We start from the raw sequence: 21940 nt of genomic DNA, 5'->3' as shown, positions 1-21940 counted from the left end.
CAGCATGTCGAACATGTTTAAATCACTTGAGCTAAATTAGGAGACATTTATATATATATTTATTTTTTATTTAGGGACTGATTAATTGATATTGTTATGGCATTCTGGATTCTGACCATTGACCTTTTGGAGATATATAATGCATGTTTTATTTTGTGTTTAACATTTGTTGGAAAATGTTATGTTAGCCCTTGGATAGTATTCAGTACTTTTGTTGGGCTGTTTGAATGTGTTGATTTAATGTAGTGTTTGTTTTGTTATTTTGTATCAGTGGATTTATAAAGTCACTTGCTTGATATGTTCAAGGTATCAGTATTAGTTGTCCTTCTATACCTATATTTCCCTAAAAGCTATGCAACAGCTGAACATTTTATGTAATATCTATCTTTGGTTTAGATAAGTCAAGTCATGAGAGGTGCTGAAGATGGGTGTTTAGAAATGTCTAAAACTTCCCACGATGGAACTTTTTGATGCAGAATAAACATTGTATGTTGTTAGCTTTTAAAGTTCACTTGAATAAATACATTATCTTCTCATGTAATGCAGCTATAATACAATAAACTCTCAAATGCGTTACCTAATTTGTCTTGCAGTGACCTGTGTGTGGGCTTATTGAAAATAGTTGTCTACATACAGACACAACAGTCAAAGACAGTTGTAATAAGTGCAAAGGGTATAGATTACAATCAGACAAGGAATGTAAGAAGAACTCTGTGACCTGAGAAATCAGCTGCCTGACAAGTATTGTACCCCTTTTCTTCTGCAGTGGCTGGGGGGTGTATGAGTACCAATGATTCATATATATATATATATATATATATATATATATATAATATAATAATTAGTCATTTAGCAGACGCTCTTATCAAGAGTGATATATCCACCAGATGACTCCCAGGGGGCGCTGTTTTGAAGCCACCTCTCCATCTTGGCTGCCCTACGTTGTAGAAAATATTTTGGAAACTTTAGAAATGCATTTATTAATGTCTACATTTTGTTTTTGCCACATTTACTCAATTACAGACAGCTTAATGCATACTTTAAAATTATATGTGAGCTAAACATAGATATATATTTTTAAGTCCTAGTGTCTTAAAAAAAAAAAAAAAGGTTCTATATCGTGGAGCTCCGCCCCATAGGGGAGCTCTGCTCCTAGTGGTTTACCCTCTGCCCTAAGGCAGCAACAGCCTGAAGCAAAATTATGCACACACCTGCAGCCAATGGGAGCACAGGTGTCCCTATAAGAGGGGATGCCTCCCCTCAATCAGCCTCCCATTATCTTCAGCGACTGGACGACTAGACTGAAGAAGCCAAGAAGTAAGAAGACTCAGGAAGAAATCGCCGTCGATGAGCCAGCCATCGACGTCTTCTAAAATGAGCACGCCAGGAGATTTTCCACCCCCCAAAGCCCTTTTCAGGGCTCAGTGCCGATGCTTCCTCCATGGCATCTGCGGGACCCCCACGACCTTTGTTTCGTGTGTTTGGGGCCGCAGCATGCCAAGGAAGGGACCGGCAATCCCCCTAATTGCGCCTCCTGCGCCCTCCTTCCTATGAAGGTGAGGAAGCAGCGTTGGGCGTTCTTTAGGGAGGATATCCCCCTAGAGGATGTACTGTCTCTTCTCGCCTCTGCTTCAGAGGCGTCGTCGGACAGTGCTGGCTCAGGGGATGACAAGGAGAGAGACGCAGAGATGGATGTTCCAATGGAACAATCCGACCCTCTGGCGCCAACCTTCAAGACCCCCTTCCCTTTGGGGAGTGTGAGATCTGAAGGCTCCTTGTGCGATGACGACACGGGCTCTGTTACGTCAGCAGCCCTGTCCTTCGCAGCGGCCTCTCTGCGTGCGGACTTTCCCGAACTCAATCGACTTGAGATAGCGCTGCCCCCTGCTCCCCCCCATGTGGAGGTCGACATGATGGAGGGCGGCCCCTACTCTAGACCGAGAAAGGCAGCTGAGCCGATGGCTCCTGCTATGCCTTCACTCTGAAAATATGTCGAGGGCTGGTGGGATACACCCCTGGCGGCGCGTTCGCCGGCCAAAGTGTACACCCCATTCACGAGAGTGGCTGGACGTGAGTGGGCTGCTAAGGGAATCCCTAGGCTCGAGAGCGCCATGGCGGCGTATCTAGTGCCGGGTTCGAGTCCCTGGGCGGCCTCCAAGAAAGCCACCTTGCCAGCACAAAAGGACAGACTCACAGCACAGCTGGCTGAGAAGTCCTTTACGCTAGGAGCCCAGGCTGTGTCAGCGGCTAACAACATTGCCCTCCTCGCGGCCTCCCTATCCCGTCTAACAACGGGTAGGTCTGAGTTGACCAGCGAGGAGATTGAAGAGGCGTCCAGGATTTTTGGCGCTATTCTTCATTTGACACAGGCGTCGGCGATATGCGCAGGCCGGTCCATGGCCACCTCGGTGGTCATGGAACGTCACCGCTGGCTGTCAATGACAGCCATGAAGGAGACGGACAGAGCCTCGCTGCTAAACGCTCCCGTCTCTAGCGAGGGCCTCTTTGGAGTCGCCGTTAAGGAGGCGACGGAACGTTTTGGCAAGCTAGACGAAGAGAGGAAGCACCTGGCTAAACACCTGCCATTGGCAGGCAAGTTTAGCAGGGCCTCAACTAACCCGTCAACCTCTAACGCCCCCAGTAGAACTACAGGGAGGCGACGGGCCAGGCGACAGGCGCCTACCACCGACAGCAGGCGAGCGGGCTCGGCCCCCCCAGCGACGACGGTGGTGGCGACGATTCCGCCGGCGAGAGAGGTCGTCACAAAACCCTCCTGGCAACACCAGAAGGTCAGCCAGAAACGACGGCGTCAATGACGGGACGAGGGGGAGAGGACGGATGACGGCTCGGCGCTGGACGCGACAGAGCCCACTGTTCCCCCCCACCCTATTGTTCAGGGCATGGAGGGAAATGTTTATTGTTGTTATGTGAATAATAAAGAGCCCTTTTTCCATGACGCATTGCAGAGTACTTCACGTCCTATGATTTTCTCTCACCATCCTGAGTGTAGCTCAACCCACCGAGGGTGCGTAGTTGAACACACACAGGAGAGGAAAGAGGAAAAGGTAGCAAGGCGTAGCCTTAGCTCACCTAATAAAGATATTTTACTAGACTCCTAGGAGCTCTGTAGTAAAGGTCTCACATAGCAGGCAGCTGTCTCAGTCTAAGTATGACATGAAGACGCAGCCGCTAGCCGGGAATGACGCCTTGCTTCAGGCTAACGCCTCAGCCAGCGCAGTTCAGACCCGTGCGACGTTCACGGAGGGCCGGAATACTAGAGTTACAGGTGTAACCAATGTATGGGTGCCCCCGGTTAATTCAGAACGTAACAATGCCCACTGCTCTGAGTGCAGCTCACCACACCTAGAGTGTGCTGTTGAGCAACCTCATGAGACCAGTGAAAAATAGGTATTGTGGCGCCACCTTGTGGTACCAGTTAGAGACCACACTTTCCAGACTGTTGAGTACTGCAGTGGACGGATCTCATGACAAGCAGCAGTCTCAGTCAGACAATGACATGATGACGCAATTGCTATCCGGGGAGGGCGCTCTGTCTCAGGTTAATACCTCAGTCAGTGCAGCTCAAAACCGTGCTGCGTTCACGGAGGGCCGGAATACTAGAGTTACAGACGTAACTGACGTATCAAGGCCTCCGATTCTCTCAGAACGTGCGGATGTTTCCTCTCCCTTTCGAGGGGGGCCCGCCTTGGGCTATTCCACCAACCCAGTCGACACCGTCTCCATTTATCCGTTTCTATCTATTAGATATGTCTTCTAACTCTTTGGCTCGATCTGTACTCAGCGTGGCTGAAGGGAGATCTTGAGCAAGAAAGAGAGGGAAAAAGCAGGACTGTGGACATGGGTGTTCATCAGGTCCGCTTTGGTTAGGAAGACATATTCTGTTTCTATCTATTAGATATGTCTTCTAACTCTTTGGCTCGATCTGTACTCAGCGTGGCTGAAGGGAGATCTTGAGCAAGAAAGAGAGGAAAAAAGCAGGACTGTGGACATGGGTGTCCATCAGGTCCGCTTTGGTTAGGAAAACATGTTTTTTGATAGATAGGCTTTCTATCTCTCTGGCTCGATTGTACTCAGCATAGCTGAAAGGGAATCTTGAGCTAGAAGAGAGAAAAGCAGGAAGATGGACACAGGTTTCTATCAGGTCCGCTTTGGATGGAAAGCATATCTTGTGGCATGACTCTTGACTGACAGGGTCAGTACAGTAGGGGCATGTATTGAATTGACAGAATGTGAGGTCATCTATCTGATTGTTCAGTTTAGTATGACTTATATTTTGTTTCTGCCTACTAATCTCTGGGATTCCATTGAGTGAGTGAGGCGGTCTACTGGGCACATAATGTAGAGTGACACTTGGTGTCATTCCATTAGTGGTCGGTGGTGTTTTCACAGGATATTGAGGCACATCTATCTGCTAGTACAGATTAGTGTAGCTTTTATTCTGGTGATCTGCCCACTAGTCATTGGCATTGCCATTGAACTAGGTGGGGCGGGTCTTTAACCGATGACGCGGTATATTGTGACGCCCGTAGGGGTTTTTAGTTGCAGTACTGTGGTAATTGGTTGCGGCCATTGCTAGGCTTGACCTTTTCATTTTTTAATGGGAAGTGTTAGGCTCGGCAGGGAGTACATTTTGGAGCGCTACGCTCCGCCTTAGACCACTAGGAGCAGAGCTCCCCTATGGGGCGGAGCTCCACGATATAGAACGATTAGTTACCGGAGTGTAACTCCAGTTCTATGAGTGGAGCGGAGCCCCGTAGGACTTAAGGCCCTGCCGACCCTCTCTAGTCTCGCTGAAGATAATATCTCGGGAGGCTGATTGAGGGGAGGCATCCCCTCTTATAGGGACACCTGTGCTCCCATTGGCTGCAGGTGTGTGCATAATTTTGCTTCAGGCTGTTGCTGCCTTAGGGCAGAGGGTAAACCACTAGGAGCAGAGCTCCCCTATGGGGCTCCGCTCCACTCATAGAACTGGAGTTACACTCCGGTAACTAATCGTTATAATGTTGCTGTCCCCACAACAACAAATACTGTAGAATTCCATTCATTCTTATGGAGGACAGCGCCTTCTGGGGAATGTCAATAAGGCCGACCGGTGGCTTCAAAGCGTAACTGTTGAGTTATTGGGTTTATACGTCACTGGTGAGTTTTTGCGTTTCCAAGCAACGCGTCCCTCCTGAAAATTGCTGTGAGGAAATAATGGTAGCTAAAGGTACACCAAGTTATATTTATTTTCTATTAATACGAATGAACAATTATTTAGTTATTCTCCAAACTATGACAAAGTAAAGTAGTATTTGCGTTTAATTTAATATCGTTTTAAGCGCTCACTTGTCAAACAAAGTTCCAACTTCCATTGCTTGCTGGCTAGTTAGCTAATGTTAGCAGCTAGTTCGCTACAGAGCATTTCTGTAGAGACTGCACATTACAATTTAAGGGGGGAGCTACCCACTGGGCAAACACTGGTTGAATCAACATTGTTTCCACGTCATTTCAACAACAAAAAAATCTATGTGATGACGTTGAATTAACTTGGAAAACTGATTGGATTTGAAAAAAGTAACCTAAATGCAATGTTTTGTTGATTTCACGTTCCATTCAGGTTAGTTGACAACTCAGCCAAATGTAAATCAAAACTAGACGTTGAACTGACGTCTGTGCCCAGTGGGTAGCTAGATATTTGGTTCACTAAGTTACCATAAATGAAAAATGAAAGCCTGTGGATTTGAATCATAACAGGCAGCTCGTACAGAAAGCAATGTCTTTGTGTGCGCTGTGCATCATGTAGCTACAGTATGTGTATGACCCAAGAGAGGTCTGAACCTGGACCCAGGTGAGCATGCATGCCCAAAAGTGCCATGTCATGTCCTGAAACCAGAGAGTTGTTCATTCAAGCTCTTCAGACCAGTGTATACCAAGGCTTCTTTGCTCTCTATGTCAAACAGTGAGGGGATGACCGGTGGCAAAATGAAAGTGGTGGGCCATCTCTCCCGAGCGGCGGAGGCCAAACGGCGGGTGGCAGAGGGCCAGGACATGCTGTACTCCATGACCCAGATGGAGGCCTGCACCCAGGACATCCAGCAGAGATACCGCAGCATCCTGGGGCCACTGTCCCTCTTCTTCCAGTCCAGCCCCGAGGGAGAGAAGAGGGCAGGTGTGTGGGGACCTAAAGCAGGTTGAGGGAAGACAGCCAGGTGTCTTGTGTGAGGTGCTGTTGTTGATCCTTGATTGTATGCATGAGGCCTTTTGAGTTATTTGAATCAACAAAATGATGTGTATTTGCCACTGAAATTCTAAAGACTAGGTATATTTATTTACAGGACTGACCTGAAAACACAAACAGGGTCTCGATCTACATAGGCTATTTTCTCTATCCACATGCCCCACACATCTTTTACGATGCCAAAACAATTATTATTATATATTTTTTTTGAATGGAGGTGATACAGGAGAATGAAAGGTATGCGATGTCCTAGGTGTGTTGTTCCTCCCAGACAGGGTCCAGGAGGAGAGGCCAGTGTCCCCGTCGGTGTCAGAGGGGGTGAAGACCAACCCCACCTCCCTGGCCGACATGTGTCAGCAGCTGCAGCACAGGATCCAGGAACATTCCGTGCTCCACTCCACCCCTGTGGAGGATCAGCAAGCTCTGGTGAGGCACTCCATTAGGATCCAGTATACACTCTCTCTCTCTCCTAAACGTCTACTAAATGGATGGATGGTTGGATAGATAGATGGATGGAACACTGACACTGACACACACCCCTCCCCCCAAGGCGGTGGTGATGACGTCAGAGCTGGGCCTGATCTGGCAGGACCTGAAGGGGCTGATGGACGAGCCCACGCTGAACCAGGAGGAGAATAGGCAGCTGCAGGCGGAGACGTGCCAGGAGGTGCTCCGCATCTGCCAGGAGCTCTACCTCAACTACCTCCACCTGCTGGACAGGCTGAGGCACCGCGCCGTCTTCAGTGACCAGGCCAACCGCAGCCGCCTGGGAGCCCAGATGGCCATAGACTGCACCAGCCTGTGAGTGACTGGCGAGCAGGGTTTCCCCTAGCTCGATTATTTCCTAGGTGGGACGCAAAGGTCCTCAAATCAACATCTCTAGCTTCTTTAACCAAGATTTACAATTGAAACCAATGGTAGCCAAATTCTTATAGGCGAACTTGCCATCTAAGCTCGTTACTTGAATTATCAATCATCCACCTTTTGTCGATAAGTGCAAACTCACCAAGCAGCTGTAAATACAATTGATTGTTGTTATTGTTCTCGTTATTGCTAACGGTTATTATTTCTACGCAGTTTAAACGTCCACTCGATCAGACGCAGCGTAGCGGCAGGGTTCAAGGCTACGCGGAGAGCCCGGCTGAGCGCTGAGAGACCCAGAGCTGCCGGGCGCGACCTGAAGGGGACACCCGCAGCGCTGCCACGCAAACTGGACTTCAGTCTGACTCTGCAGGCCAAGGCTGGCTGCAAGAAGAGCGTTGCCATCAGACATGGCAAAAACCTTATGGAGAGGGACCTCCGAGAGGTGAGAGAGGGAGAGAGAGGGAGAGAGAGTGTGTGTTGTGTGAGGGTGGGTCGGTGGGTTTGTGGGTGTGCGGGTCTGTCTGTCTGTCTTTATGCGGTACCTACATCTTTCTGTGTGTGTGTGTGTGTGTCCATGCGTGTGAATGTGTGTGTACACTTGCTTTTCTGCTGTTCTGGTGTGTGTGTGTCTGTGTGTGGTAAAGTGACAGGGAGCTGAGATGTTCCCATCTCTCTCCCTGTCTGTCTGTCAGATGACTGAGAAGATGGGAGACATGGACCTGGAGCACGTCTATGACCTGATGCCCTGCCACCTGGAGCTGATCACCAACAAAGGCTTGCTATCTCTCTCTTTCTCTCTATCTCTCTCTCTTTCTCTCTCTCTCTGTCTGTCTGTCTCTCTTTCTCTCTCTCTCTCTCTCTCTCTCTCTCTCTCTCTCTCTCTCTCTCTCTCTCTTTCTGTCTCTCTTTCTGTCTCTCTCTCTGTCTCTCTTTCTCTTACACAGACGGGCACACACACATAGTCAAGTACACTTGTGACAATGATAAACAATTGTTTGTTAGTTGTACTAGTAGTAGTGGTGTGTGTGTGTGTGTGCGTGCGTGCGTGCGTGCGTTTAGGTGCAGCACGGGCCAGCTTGGCCAATGTTTCACAAGCAGACGAGGAACCCAGCATGTATTACCATGGCTACACCAGACTAAAGGTATTCACACCCACTCCAACTGGTCCCTGAAGATATGCATACAGGATGGTTATTATTTACAAGTCATAACTTGTATAACTCATAAGTATATATGTGTAACCTATTTTATAAGTTATAGCTTATTTTGTTATTTTTATGAGTGATCTTTTATGGAGTTATTATTGTGGGCACTCAGGGATGTAGTTCCATGCCAGACCTGCAGAGGGAGTCTCTCCTGGAGGAGCTGGAAATGGAGGCCCTGCCTTCCAGACCCCAGTCCCCCCTGGTGCTGCTGGCCACTGGGCCCTGCTCCAGCCTCGATAAGCCCATTGACCCTGCCCACGACCTCAGGAGGTGTGTGTGAGATGGAGTGTGTGTGTGTATTTTTGTGCTTATGTGTGTGTATTATGTGTGTGTGTATGTTTGTGCTTATGTGTGTGTATGTATTTTTGTGCTTGTGTGTGTGTATGTGTCTAGGTTGTTACAGGACAGAGTGATTGTGGATCAGGCCGTGACAGACCCTGACGCAGACCTCCCTCCTCTGATCAAGGCCCTGACGTGGAGAAGCTCCACCAAACTACAACAGCTCACACACACCCTGCAGGTAGGGAACACACTGCAGGTAGGGAACACACTGCAGGTAGGGAACACACTGCAGGTAGGGAACACACTGCAGGTAGGGAACACACTGCAGGTAGGGAACACACTGCAGGTAGGGAACACACTGCAGGTAGGGAACACACTGCAGGTAGGGAACACACTGCAGGTAGGGAACACACCCTGCAGGTAGGGAACACACTGCAGGTAGGGAACACACTCTGCAGGTAGGGAGCACACTCTGCAGGTAGGGAACACACTCTGCAGGTAGGGAACACACCCTGCAGGTAGGGAACACACTCTGCAGGTAGGGAACACACTCTGCAGGTAGGGAACACACTCTGCAGGTAGGGAACACACCCTGCAGGTAGGGAACACACCCTGCAGGTAGGGAACACACCCTGCAGGTAGGGAACACACTCTGCAGGTAGGGAACGCACTCTGCAGGTAGGGAACACACTGCAGGTAGGGAACACACTCTGCAGGTAGGGAACACACTCTGCAGGTAGGGAACACACACCTCTGCATTTGTAGAAATAGCACCAAACAATGCTAAAGTGGGTTAACCTTGCTGCCTGGTCTGTCATTGACTTTTGACTATGCAACTTGCATAATTACACTTCTTATCATATCCTAATTTGACTTATGTTTTATTATATGGTTTTATATTGGATGTTTTTATGCTGCACTCAAATTACCCTTCGGGGACAATAAAGTGAACTGAACTTTAAGCAACTATGTATTTCTGAAAACATGGTTAGACTTCAAGACTTGGGTTGGAATGTGCACACACACAAACACATGCACACACATTCTCTCACCATAGTATACTTCCTATATACTACTATATCCATCTCTATTCCTGTCCACTTCCAGAAACAGGAGGAGGAGGAGGAGGAGGAGAAGAGGGAGAGGTGCAGGGTGCCACTGGAGGAACCGGAGCACCCCCAGGGAGCTGTGGTGAACGTGGCCCTGTCCCACGGCTCTCTAGCCCGCACGGCCGCCGCCCGCATCTCAGACAGGGTTCTCCGCGACACCATCAACATCCACACATACCCACCTGTCTACAACTACCTCACCAAAGAGGTGGGTCACAGAGGAGGCAGAGGGTAGTCATGTTATTATTACTACTTAGCGTGAGTGACGATGATGATGATGATTATACTGTTACTATCATTATGACCCACTCTCTCTCTCTCTCCTGTTCTCTCTCTTTTTCTCTAAACAGCTTGAACTCTCCTCAGTGCGATGGCTGGATCGTAACCTGTTTGCCGGGGAAGAAATAAAGGAAGTCTATAAGGAGTTATCCAAAAGTAAATCTACACAGTATCTCAACTTCGATGAGGTGGGATATACTCTTTTACATTGCCTGTTGAATTTATTTAATTCATGAAGTATTGAAATTTCAATTCAAGAATGGAAAAATCCATTATTGAATTGGCAATTGTTGAACCAGAATTTCAATGAATTTCAATAGAATTGACCCCCAAATGATCTGTTCCTTTCCCCTATAGGACCCCATGATAGAGCCAGCCCTGACCAACATCAGATGGAGTCTGAAGAAGAAAAACCACCAGAGGTTCATCAACCCACAGCTGAAGAGACAGAACACCAACGCCACGTCCCACAGGTACTGTACCCTACGTCCCACTTGATTCAACCCCTGAACACCACTTTAACACGCTCTCTCTCATAATACAATTACTTTTCTGAAAGAGAGCTGCAGCTCTCCCAAGGTAACTCAAAGTGTGTGTGTTCGTACGTCTGTGTGTGTGTGTGTGTGTGTTTCCAGAAAGAGGACCGAGATCCCAGAGGACCAGAAGAAACCGGAGGACCAGAACTCCCGGGCCTACACGGCCTGGCTGCAGTGGTGGAAGACTGACCTCTCAGTGGAGGACTACCTCCGATACATCACCGATCAGGTCAGAGGTCACACATTCTGTAGTTACAGGAAGCAAATAGAAGAAGACATTCTAATTAATAGAAGGCAGTAAATGCATAAAATCGATTGAGTAACTAGAAGAAAATCAACCAGTTTTGTGTACAAATACATCTCAATAGACTTTTGAAATGGACCATAGGTTATGCATGTACATTTTAGACAGGGCTTGACTTATTTCTCGTGTTTTATTGTTGTTGTTTTTTAGCAGTTCTACTTTTTTGTATTGAATACTGTGCCATGTTGGGTAGGGGTTGAAAGTTAAGCATTTCACTGTAATTGAGCATTACAAATAAAACGTGAAACTTAAAATAGGTGCCGGTACTCATTTAGGGCTTGAGTACTGTTCATATTTAGGTGCCGGAACTTCGCAATATTTTCAGTCATTATTCTATGAGGTGCCGGACCACAAGCAGTAGAAAAGTCAAGGTGCCAGTACTCAGTACCAGTGTTTTTCCAGGCCCAATTCAAGCACTGGATACATGTCCAGTTATTTACATGTCCAGATATTTTAGTGGTATCAGAGAGTGATTGACTAGGACTGTGTCTGTGTAGGACTCTGACTACCTGTGGGCGGCGTTCCACCTGTACGACAGTGGCGATAGTGACGATGAGGAGGACGAGAGGAGAAGGCTGCTCCAGCTACGACGAGACGAGAGGAAGAAGTCTGTCGGTCTTACTGTCTGTCTGTCTGTCTTACTGTCTGTCTGTCTGTCTGTCTGTCTGTCTTACTGTCTGTCTGTCTGTCTTACTGTCTGTCTGTCTTACTGTCTGTCGGTCTTACTGTCTGTCGGTCTTACTGTCTGTCTTACTGTCTGTCTGTCTTACTGTCTGTCTGTCTGTCTGTCTTACTGCCTGTCTGTCTGTCTTACTGTCTGTCTGTCTTACTGTCTGTCTGTCTTACTGTCTGTCTTACTGTCTATCTGTCTTACTGTCTGTCTGTCTTACTGTCTATCTGTCTTACTGTCTGTCTGTCTGCCCCACTATTTTCATTCTTTCTTTTCCTCTTTTTTTTTTGTCATCATGTTTTTTACATTATGGGGACTGCGAGCAGCTAACAAATCAGTGTGTGTGTGTGTGGACAGGAGGCGGAGGCAGAAGATGGAGGCTCTAAAGGGTCAGAAGCAGGAGTACGTGACAGGGCTGTGGAACGTCAACGCGGTGCTGCTGGGGGGGCTGTGGAAGGAACCTGAACTGGAGGGTAACACACACACAGGCACATGCACGTGCACACACACAAACGCACATACGCACACACACACACTGTGACTTTTGACCATAGTAATGTAGTGAGACATTCAAAAGAAGGATGTTCCAGTCAAGGATTGTGAAATAAAAGGTTAAAAAAACAGTCCTGATTTAGTAGGTAATGTCGTGGCTGTTATGGAAACATGACACTTTGGCTTTGTGACACATTGGTATTAAACCTGTTTCATAGCCTATTGTTTGTTTATAGACTAATAGGTAACCTATTGTCTGTTGGTTTTTTACAGAGGAGGAAGAGAGCCCAGATGAAGAAATCACCAGCCCTAAACAGGTGTGTGTATGTGCGTGTCTTAGTACACAGATGATTTCGAAAGTATTATTTGTCTTTTGTGAAGACGTGGCACTGGCCAGCTGGCCAAATCCAGTAAATGGATACTATAAATGTCATGTAAACGGATACTATACAGTAAATGTCACGTAAATAGATATACAGCCATTGTAATACAGTCAGGTTTTATGGGTCATATAGACTGGGAGCCTTCGATCTGGGTAGTTCCCATCATCTCTCCTTCCTTGTCCCATTCCATCATCTCTCCTTCCTTGTCCCATTCCATCATCTCTCCTTCCTTGTCCCATTCCATCATCTCTCCTTCCTTGTCCCATTCCATCATCTCTCCTTCCTTGTCCCATTCCATCATCTCTCCTTCCTTGTCCCATTCCATCATCTCTCCTTCCTTGTCCCATTCCATCATCTCTCCTTCCTTGTCCCATTCCATCATCTCTCCTTCCTTGTCCCATTCCATCATCTCTCCTTCCTTGTCCCATTCCATCATCTCTCCTTCCTTGTCCCATTCCATCATCTCTCCTTCCTTGTCCCATTCCATCATCTCTCCTTCCTTGTCCCATTCCATCATCTCTCCTTCCTTGTCCCATTCCATCATCTCTACTACCTTGTCCCATTCCATCATCTCTACTTCCTTGTCCCATTAAATAGTAGGAACTAACCAGGATGTCACCAAGGTCTTCATTTTCTGTTTTCCCCATATTTTTTTTATTGAGCAGCCCTCTTGGCCAGGTTTCCCTAGTAAATTAAGTATTCTGACCTCAATGGGACTTCCTGGATGAATAAAGATTAAATAAAGAATTCATTATTTATTTTTTAAATAGTGGTCAATTCACCAATTCATGCATGGTAAATTGGTTGAATTGAAATGAGTTGAATTGACCCAATCCTAGTACTCCATGTCTGTAAGAAGGCCCAATTCCAAATGAAACTCTAGCCCCTACCCCTAGAGTTTTGGAATGGGAAGGAAAGGTATTACTTAGCAACATGGTAACATCACCACATAGCCCTAAGGCCTCTGCTATTTTAGTGGAAATATTTCCCATATTTCTTACAGCTCAATTCCTTCAGATCTACGCAAAGACTCATAACGGTTCGGGGCTGATTGGGCCCCGTTCCAAATCAAACTCTAGCTCCTACCCCTAGGGACTTTATGTAGACTTGAATTGAATAGGCCTTAACAATATGGATACTATTTCCCCCAAAACTGTTTATTTTACTAACTGTCCTCGCTCCCTGTCAGAAGGTCTATAGGAGGACAGTGACTGTGGGGAGCAAGGAGGCCAGTGGAGGGGGGGTGGTGGGGGAGGGGGACCCTGTCCAGAGCAGGCTGGAGAGGATCTGGACACTCCTCTGCCTGCCTGACGCCCACAGACTGGACATGGCCATCAAGTACAGCTCCCACGCACACAGGGACCAGCTGGAGAAGGTGTGCACAGTACACTGACACACACGCATACGATAACAAATACATACAAGTGAATGCACACTCACTGTACAAGTATCATGCCACCATCTATAGCAGGGCTGTCTAATTCTGGTCCTGGAGGGCCGAAACACTTCTGGTTTGTGTTTCTACCTGGTAGTTAATTGCACTCACCTGGTGTCCCAGGTCTGAATTAGTCCCTGAATAGAAGGAGAGGATGAAAACCAGAAGTGTTTGGACCCTCCAGGACCCACATTGAACAGCCCTGATAGAGGTTCAATCAATCAATCAATCAATTTTATTTTATATAGCCCTTCTTACATCAGCTAATATCTCGAAGTGCTGTACAGAAACCCAGCCTAAAACCCCAAACAGCTAGTAATGCAGGTGTAGAAGCACGTGAATCTGGATGAGTTGTAGGGGTTTAATGGCACAGGCAGGGAGCTCAGCCAACAGCGAGTTGCAGTAATCCAAACGGGAGATGACATCCGTGTATGTGTGTGTATTTCTACATCCGCGTGTGTGTTTCTACCTCTGTGTGTGTGTGTGTGTGTGTGTATTTCTACATCCGTGTGTGTGTGTGTGTGTGTGTATTTCTACATCTGTGTGTGTGTGTATGTGTGTTTCCTCCCAGGCCACAGCAGCATGGGAGCGCGCTGCCCGTCTCATCCAGCAGAGGGAGTCTGTGCTGGCTCGTCTGGAGCTGTTTGAGAGGGAGGCTTCTGACCCCAACCGCTTCTTCCTGCAAGGTACTGCATAATATATATCTGCTCTGGGGTGAAGTTTCCCCTCTGTGCAGATATAGGATCAGCTGTACCTCCTACCAAACCCTAACCTTAACCATTAGTGGGGGAAATGCAAAACCGACCCAAGATCAGCGTCTAGGGGAAAGTTCACTCTACTCTGACATCCCTTACATCTCCTTACCATAGGAGGCTCCTGAGGGGAGGACGGCTCATAATAATGGCCAGAACGGAGCCAATGGAATGGCATCAAACACCTGGAACCATGTGATTGATGTATTTGATACCATTCCCCCTATTCCGCTCCAGCCATTACCACGAGCCCGTCCTCTCCAATTAAGGTGACGCCAACCTCCTGTGCTCCTTACAATATTATAACATATTGCTTTTACAGCATATTGTATTGGATGATATATTGTAAGTTGTTAAATATATCATCATATTATTATTGTTATAAATAAAAGGCAGTTCATGAAATATCTAATGCCAGAGTACACCCTACTGGACAAAAAAATGAAAGCACTTGGTATTCCCAGGCAGTCTCCTATCCAAGTACTAACAGGCCCAACCCTGTTTAGCTTCCGTGATCGGGCGTATTCAGGCTAGTATGGTTGAAGGTGAAGGAACATATGTAAAGTACACTATATAAAGTGTCTCTCGCTCTATCTTTGTCTCTTTTTTTCATTCTATCTTTCTTTCCTTCCTTCCTTCCTCTCTCTCACTTTCTTTTTCTTTATCTTTCTTTCTTTCCTTCCTTCCTCTCTCTTTCTTTTCATTCTTTCATACCCCTCTCTCTCTCTCACTCTTCTTTTTCTTTCTCAGGCTACCGGGGCACCTCTCTAGCCAGGATGGATGAGTCCAAGCACCGGGGCAAACTCAACTCCCAGATCTGCTCTCTGGAGGAGGTGTTGTCTAAGATCCTCCACCACATTACAGACAGCTTCCACGACACTGTCACCTACAAGGTGAGTCAGGCCAATGGGCCATACATGAGGGGTCTATTCATTAGTGTACAGCGTAGCAAAATGTTTTACAACGGAAAACGAAAACCAGTGTTTCTTATTGGACAAATTGAGCAAGGTCCCGCCTCATTTTTGCTCGTTTGCTTCCGTTGACTTTCTAGTGAATATGACCCACTAGTGTCACTGTGCTCTCTGACATACAGTACATACAGTATGCTATGGGGGATAGAGAGAGAGAGACATGTAGGGGGGTATTCCATAAGCAGAGCTTTTAGGTTGGTGATTTACCCTCATTGAAAGAGCATTGCCGTTCCCTCACGTTCTCTGTTTCTCTCTCCCTCACTTTCTCTGTTTCTCTCTCCCTCAATTCCTCTGTTTCTCTCTCCCTCACTTTCTCTGTTTCTCTCTCCCTCACTTTCTCTATTTCTCTCTCCCTCACGTTCTCTGTTTCTTCCTCAGGCCGTGTCCGAAATCTGTCCAGTTTTGCCTACTACTTACACGTTCTCTGTTTCTTCCTCAGGCCGTGTCCAAAATCTGTCCTGTCTTGCCTACTACTTACACGTTCTCTGTTTCTTCCTCAGGCCGTGTCCAAAATCTGTCCTGTCTTGCCTACTACTTACACGTTCTCTGTTTCTTCCTCAGGCCGTGTCCAAAATCTGTCCTGTCTTGCCTACTACTTACACGTTCTCTGTTTCTTCCTCAGGCCGTGTCCAAAATCTGTCCTGTCTTGCCTACTACTTACACGTTCTCTGTTTCTTCCTCAGGCCGTGTCCAAAATCTGTCCTGTCTTGCCTACTACTTACTAAAACTGCATAATGTGTACTAGTCGTATATTCTATTTAAAACCTAATGTTTAGTAAAAACGTATGCTGTAAGCAACAAATATCGACATACTAGGCTCATACATACTGAGAAAAAGCTATGGTGAGCTCTGCGTCATTTATGTGTTGTTCGTTCATTTTGGTACAACCCGTCCCCCTTATCCCCAATAACCAGAACTTGTCAACTCATCATCAAGTCCTTCATTGATTTAATCAGGTGTATTAGTATTGGGCTAGAACAAAAGCCTGCACCCCAGAACTCTGGTGTAGCCAGACATAACTAAGCAGTTTCCTCACAGCCGTGTTTTCAACTGTCACTCTCTCTCTCCAGGGGAGGCCATACGGGGAGAAGATGCGCTGGGACCGCATCGAGATGCTCTACTGGCTGCAGCAGGAGCGCAGGGTCCAGGCTCTGGAGAGGGTGGTGGAGGGGAGAGGCTCTCTCCCCACCAGACTGCCCCCCCTCAACCCCAACCTTCGGCTGTACCCGGGCACCCACCCCACCCCCCAAGGACACACCCCGACCCTCAGCCAGAGACCCCACCCTCACACAAAGACACAGCCGCTCCAACCCAACCCAGCCGAGCTCAGTGTATCCAGTATAAGTTTCAACGTTGTAAGCAAATGAATAAAATGCTTGGGAAATTGTTTGTATGCACTGCTTGGAAGGAAATATTAAATTTGATCATTATTATGTATTCATATTATGTATAATGTATTATCATTATCACTTGTCAAGTAAAGGTATGAACATGATTGGATAATATATATATACAGTATATGCACAACTAGTAGGTTCATATGACATTGGCAACATTTGATATGGTCTATTTTGTCATTAATCATTTATATTATTTTGTTCCGAGTGTGGCAGAAACATGCAACGCTAAGTGCCATGACACAAGGCACGCTGTTTGCTCTATCAGTCTATTTTGGGCCACAGTTAAGTGTCTTATCAGAATTACCAAGTCTAATACTGAAGATACTGCGCTAGTACTGCAGGCGTGTACAATAAACAACAAAGCAGTCACTTATCACTAGGCACCATGCTCCCATCTGCCCAGTTACAATCAAGGGTGCATTATCACACCCTCTCACGTGAGCGCGAGACGCCACCGCATTGGTCATTTCAGACCGGGGAAGTTGTTTCTGTTGTAATTCAGGAAGAACCCAACTCATTTCAAAAATAGGTTGGGATTTATTTGTCAAAGTTACATTATTTAAAAAAGGAAATTATTATAATCCTGAGCACTATCGTGTGTGGATAGCGAGCAAATAGATTCACGTGAGTAGTAGTATTTCCTTTGTTACATTTCCTTACAACTTGGGCAGGTCTTATTAGGAGGGAAGTGTGTGCCACCTTCAGTTAAAAAGTGTTGTTCCTATCTGTTGTTTTTATAAACAAAATGTTTGTCTGCATGTGAAAATAATAAACTTATAAATAGCGTTTGTAATGCATACTATATAGCCTACTACAGACAGCTGCTGTGTAGTTTTGGGAATGTCGGCTAGTTACAATGTGCTGTGTCCCACAGCTGTCAAATTAGACAGTAACGTTATAGCTAACTACCAAGTGCACAGTTAGCTAGTTATACGCCAGTCAGCTACTGTATTTTATATATAGTTAGTAAAAATATATAACTTTCAAATAACTTGTAACCTGACTGACTGACAAAAGCCTACAATCAATGTTCACACTAGAGAGGAAATTTGCTAGGTAACTCCCTGACGTTTAATCATCGCAATATCTGGCAAGTCAGTGCACGCAGACTGAATGGAGGGGATGGATAACGAAAGTAGACTCAATTCTTGTTTTTATGTTACAAATTAGATGGTGAGGTCAGTCAAAGACTCTTATTCCATTCTCAACCACAGTCATGGAGAAAAAAGTCACCTGTCCCACTTACGAAAAAAGATTGCAGTCAGAGTGCAGTATAACTGCAGTATGCTGCAAATACTGCCTCCAAAATATCACAGTCAACCGCAGTTACTGCACTTTTACTGCAGTTTCAAAACTGCAAGCTTTTTCAAAGTATTTCATGGTACTGTATTATTACAAGGAACGTCTTTATACTGTATATCCACCTTATCAGTTTCCAGTCAGGAGTCACACTAAGGCAGCTGTGCTAGTAGTAGTACTGTCCTTGCGCTGGTCCACGGTGTTACGTGCAGCTTGAGCCTTCCTTCAACAGATTATTGTTCAATAAAGCTCAAGCCGCAGGTAGCACCCTGGATCAGAGCTAGTACTGCCCATACTACATCCATCCATGCAACTTCCTTTCCCAGCAGTTCCCATCACCTGCCAATCAATCACCATTCCTGCCCAGCCGTCCCACCTGTGTGGGAGAGGCTGTATGTGTGGTTGGACCTGTTCCGGCCCATTGGCATGGCGATGATGGAGGAAGGGGCGCGGAGCTGCCTGCTTCAGTCACGCTCCAGCCTGGAGCAGGACATCAGGGCCTCCTACCTGATGGATCACATGATCAGCGATGGCGTGCTGACTGGGGACGAGGAGGAGAGGATCAGGAGCAAGGTGGGGTGAGGAGGTGGGGGAGTACAGTAGCACCCTTTTCATACACTTTCCTATGTCCATAGTGGTGATTAAGTGCATAAAGGTGTTTGTTTGGAATCGGGCCCACAACCAACTTTCACATTACCAAGCTGAGCCAAACCGACCGCACTGTGCTGGCTCAGATAGTTTCTGTTCACATTGACCTTTCCAGCATGGTTCCAGCAACTATTGGGCTCCCGAGTGGCGCAGTGGTCTAAGGCACTGCATCGCAGTGCTTGAGGCGTCACTACAGACCCCCTGGTTCGATTCCAGGCTGTATCACAACCGGCCGTGATTGGGAGTCCCATAGGGCGGCGCACAATTGGCCCAGCGTCGTCCGGGTTTGGCCAGTGTAAAATATGGTGGATGCGTAACCAGGCCAGCTCAGTACAGCTTGGCTCGGCTCTGTAGTGGGAAAACCTATAAGTGGCTGGGTGCCTGATTCCAAACAAACACCCTCATAAGAGAGAGGGGGAGAGGGAAAGAGAGAAAGCGAAAGAGACAGAGAGGAGAGAGGTAAAGTCAGAGAGATTGCAGGGCTTTTTAAAGACTTACCACTACGGACATCTGAAAGGACTGCATCGGTGTAAGAAAAGCAATAAAGTAGTTTCAAAATTCACGTTGTCTCTCTCCATCGTCCAGCCCACCAGGAGAGAGCAGGCTGCGGCCCTGCTGGAGCTGCTCCTGAGGAAGGATAACCAGGCCTACATCTCCTTCTACAACGCCCTGGTCCGCGAGAGCTACGGAGACCTGGCCAGCCTGCTCCACAACAGCCTGCCCCTGGTCTCCCCCGAGGCCGAGAAGAGCTTCTCAGACGCGGGCACCCGCTATGGTGAGCTGCCCCCCAGGGTGGAGGATGGAGAATACCAGGAGACTAGGACAGTCTAAGATGTGCCCTGCTTTTCTGATACAGGGAAAGAATATGCATTGGAGCTCTGTGTGTGTGTGTGTGTGTGTGTGGGTATCTATGTGTATGTGAGCGCACCTCTCTGTCTCTCTGCTGTGTTTGACACCTCTGTTTATTCTATTGGCAACATACTGCATAGATATAATGACGTCTTTGCTGTATTCCCCTGTTCCAGTCCAGACGGTGCTGAGTGAGGGCGGCGTGCCCCAGAGACCCGTGGTGTTTGTGAGCCGGCCAGCCCTGGTGAACCGGGTCAGGGAGAAGCTCTACCGATTGCAGAAGGAGCCCGGCTGGGTCACTGTGTTCGGCATGGCCGGCTCCGGCAAGTCTGTCTTGGCTGCGGAGGCAGTCCGAGACCACGCACTCATCACAGGTAGGAGGCTCCGAGGTGAAGTTTCCCCTAGTTACAGACCTAGGATCAGTTTTCCCTCTCCCATTCCTAACCAAACCCATTAATGGGGAAAATGTAAAACTGACCCAAGATACATTTCAGGAGGGGGGGTTAATACATGTGGAGGAGGCTCTTTTTCTCTCTGTCTGCATTCACTTTTTCTCTGTTCGTTATCGCATTGGTCTCTTGACTGTATTCTCTCTCCGTTTGTCTCTCTCTCTCTCTCACTCTCTCTCTCACACACACACACACACACACACACACACACACACACACACACTGGTCCTTCTGACACCCTCCCCCCAGAGTGTTTTCCAGGAGGAGTCCACTGGCTGTCCATAGGCCAGCTGGACCGGGCTGACCTGCTTGTGAGGATCCAGTCGCTGTGTTTCCGCCTGGAGCAGCAGTGCCAGGAGCAAGACCCCTCGTCCTCCCTCCACCGGCCTCCTGGCTCTCTGGAGGAGGCCAAGGAGCGCCTACGCTTCCTCATGCTCCGTCGTTACCCCAGGTCAGTCCCCCAGGGTTGAAGTGTATTATTGTGTTGCACGGTCGCATCACGCCATTCTTATGAACGTTCTCTTGTGGACTTCTACACGGAGGCTGTTAATGATGAGTAGAACGTTCAGTTGGACCTCATAGAAGTTTCAGTTCTGGAGTGACTAGCATGGAAGCCATGATCAGAGGGGTATATTGTGTTTATTGTATGACATTAATTCAACTCCAATTCATGTCATATGATTTAGATGTGTTTGTGTGTCCAGGTCGTTGCTGATACTGGATGACATCTGGGACAACTCGGTGCTCAAGGCCTTTGACATCCAGTGTCGAGTACTGCTCACCACCCGAGACAGAAGCCTAGCCGACTGTGTCAGTGGTGTGTATGATAAAAACACTGATATTAATACTAATATTACTACAGTACTACTGATAATGATAATGATGACTTCATTTATAGAACACTTCTTAAACATTACGCTCAATGCACCTGCTCAAATTGTGCATATGTGTGTGTGCACTCATGCGTTTGTGTGTGTGTGTATGTGTGTGTGTGTGTGTGTGTGTGTGTGTCCAGGTTCTAAGTCTGAGGTGGCAGTGGAGAGTGGTCTGGAGGAGGATCAGGCCTTGGAGATCCTCGCCCTGTATGTCAACGGGAAACCCCAGAGACTCCCAGAACAGGCCCGCAGCATTGTCAGAGAGTGCAAAGGTACACACACACACACATATGGAGCGATAGTGTCAACAGAAATTTTATTGAATTAAATGAAAATTCCATTCAGGTTTACAATAAAATGTCAATTTATTTCACATATTCAAGGGAAATATAGTATTATATTTTCTTATGAATGATTTGGGAAGCATTATGTAGTGTGACCAAAAACATTGATAGAAATAATGAACAGATCATAAATAGAGAACAAGATAACTAGCTAATTAAACATAAAATATAACAGCAACTTGGCGTACTGTAATAGTATGGATAGAATATACTACATTATACAACGGGTGGGTCTAATCCTGAATGCTGATTGGTTAAAACCGCATTCCAGCCGGTGTCTATTCCACAAGTTACCACCGGCTAAATCTATGACGTTAAAATGCCTATTTCCTATGTTCCATCTGACTGCACAATCCACTGTCTCATCAGCCCAGCCAGACTATTTATAAACTTGATCTCTACTATAAAAAAGCATCTAGACATGATCTCACATTTCTTTTAGACTAACATTTAGTTTTCAACAGCGGATATTTGTATAAACCTTGCTGTCTGTCTCTCCGACATTTGCAACATTGTTTCCCATACATAGTAATGAACGTGTCAGGAGTCGGG

At 46.9% G+C, this 21940-nt stretch overlaps 2 protein-coding genes across 7 annotated transcripts in view; both read left to right on the top strand.

Annotated features, from left to right (window-relative positions):
• Window positions 1-5038: 5038 nt before the first annotated feature.
• ccdc87 (coiled-coil domain containing 87) lies at window positions 5039-16911 on the top strand. 3 transcript variants are annotated; one of them, XM_041853298.2, is made up of 20 exons: window positions 5039-5160; window positions 5964-6172; window positions 6513-6667; window positions 6792-7042; window positions 7319-7547; window positions 7798-7879; window positions 8165-8247; window positions 8423-8580; window positions 8704-8830; window positions 9700-9909; window positions 10052-10168; window positions 10338-10453; window positions 10616-10745; window positions 11318-11427; window positions 11848-11963; window positions 12256-12299; window positions 13555-13740; window positions 14372-14486; window positions 15303-15445; window positions 16595-16911. In XM_041853298.2, exons 2-20 carry the CDS (start codon window positions 5971-5973, stop codon window positions 16889-16891), a joined length of 2871 nt encoding a protein of 956 aa, XP_041709232.2. In that variant the 5' UTR covers window positions 5039-5160; window positions 5964-5970; the 3' UTR covers window positions 16892-16911. The 3 variants fall into 3 exon arrangements, with proteins under 3 accessions (XP_041709232.2, XP_041709233.2, XP_041709231.2); XM_041853299.2 differs by having other exon boundaries at window positions 5156-5230; window positions 13558-13740; XM_041853297.2 differs by having other exon boundaries at window positions 5156-5230.
• Window positions 16912-17029: 118 nt separating this feature from the next.
• LOC121543432 (apoptotic protease-activating factor 1) overlaps window positions 17030-21940 on the top strand; it is a 56227-nt gene continuing 51316 nt past the window's right edge. The window contains exons 1-7 of one of the 4 annotated variants that reach the window (XM_041853296.2): window positions 17030-17548; window positions 18553-18796; window positions 19457-19646; window positions 19897-20094; window positions 20419-20620; window positions 20874-20986; window positions 21185-21316. In XM_041853296.2, the coding sequence (XP_041709230.1) occupies window positions 18650-18796; window positions 19457-19646; window positions 19897-20094; window positions 20419-20620; window positions 20874-20986; window positions 21185-21316 (982 nt within the window). In that variant the 5' untranslated portion in view covers window positions 17030-17548; window positions 18553-18649. The remainder of the gene's footprint in view (window positions 17549-18552; window positions 18797-19456; window positions 19647-19896; window positions 20095-20418; window positions 20621-20873; window positions 20987-21184; window positions 21317-21940) is intronic. The other 3 variants (XM_041853294.2, XM_041853293.2, XM_041853295.2) reach the window with 3 other exon arrangements.

Source organism: Coregonus clupeaformis, chromosome 28 (assembly GCF_020615455.1).
Source record: "Coregonus clupeaformis isolate EN_2021a chromosome 28, ASM2061545v1, whole genome shotgun sequence".
NCBI lineage: Eukaryota > Metazoa > Chordata > Actinopteri > Salmoniformes > Salmonidae > Coregonus > Coregonus clupeaformis.
Note: the sequence above shows the minus strand (reverse complement) of the source record. Positions and strands in the feature narration are given on the sequence as shown.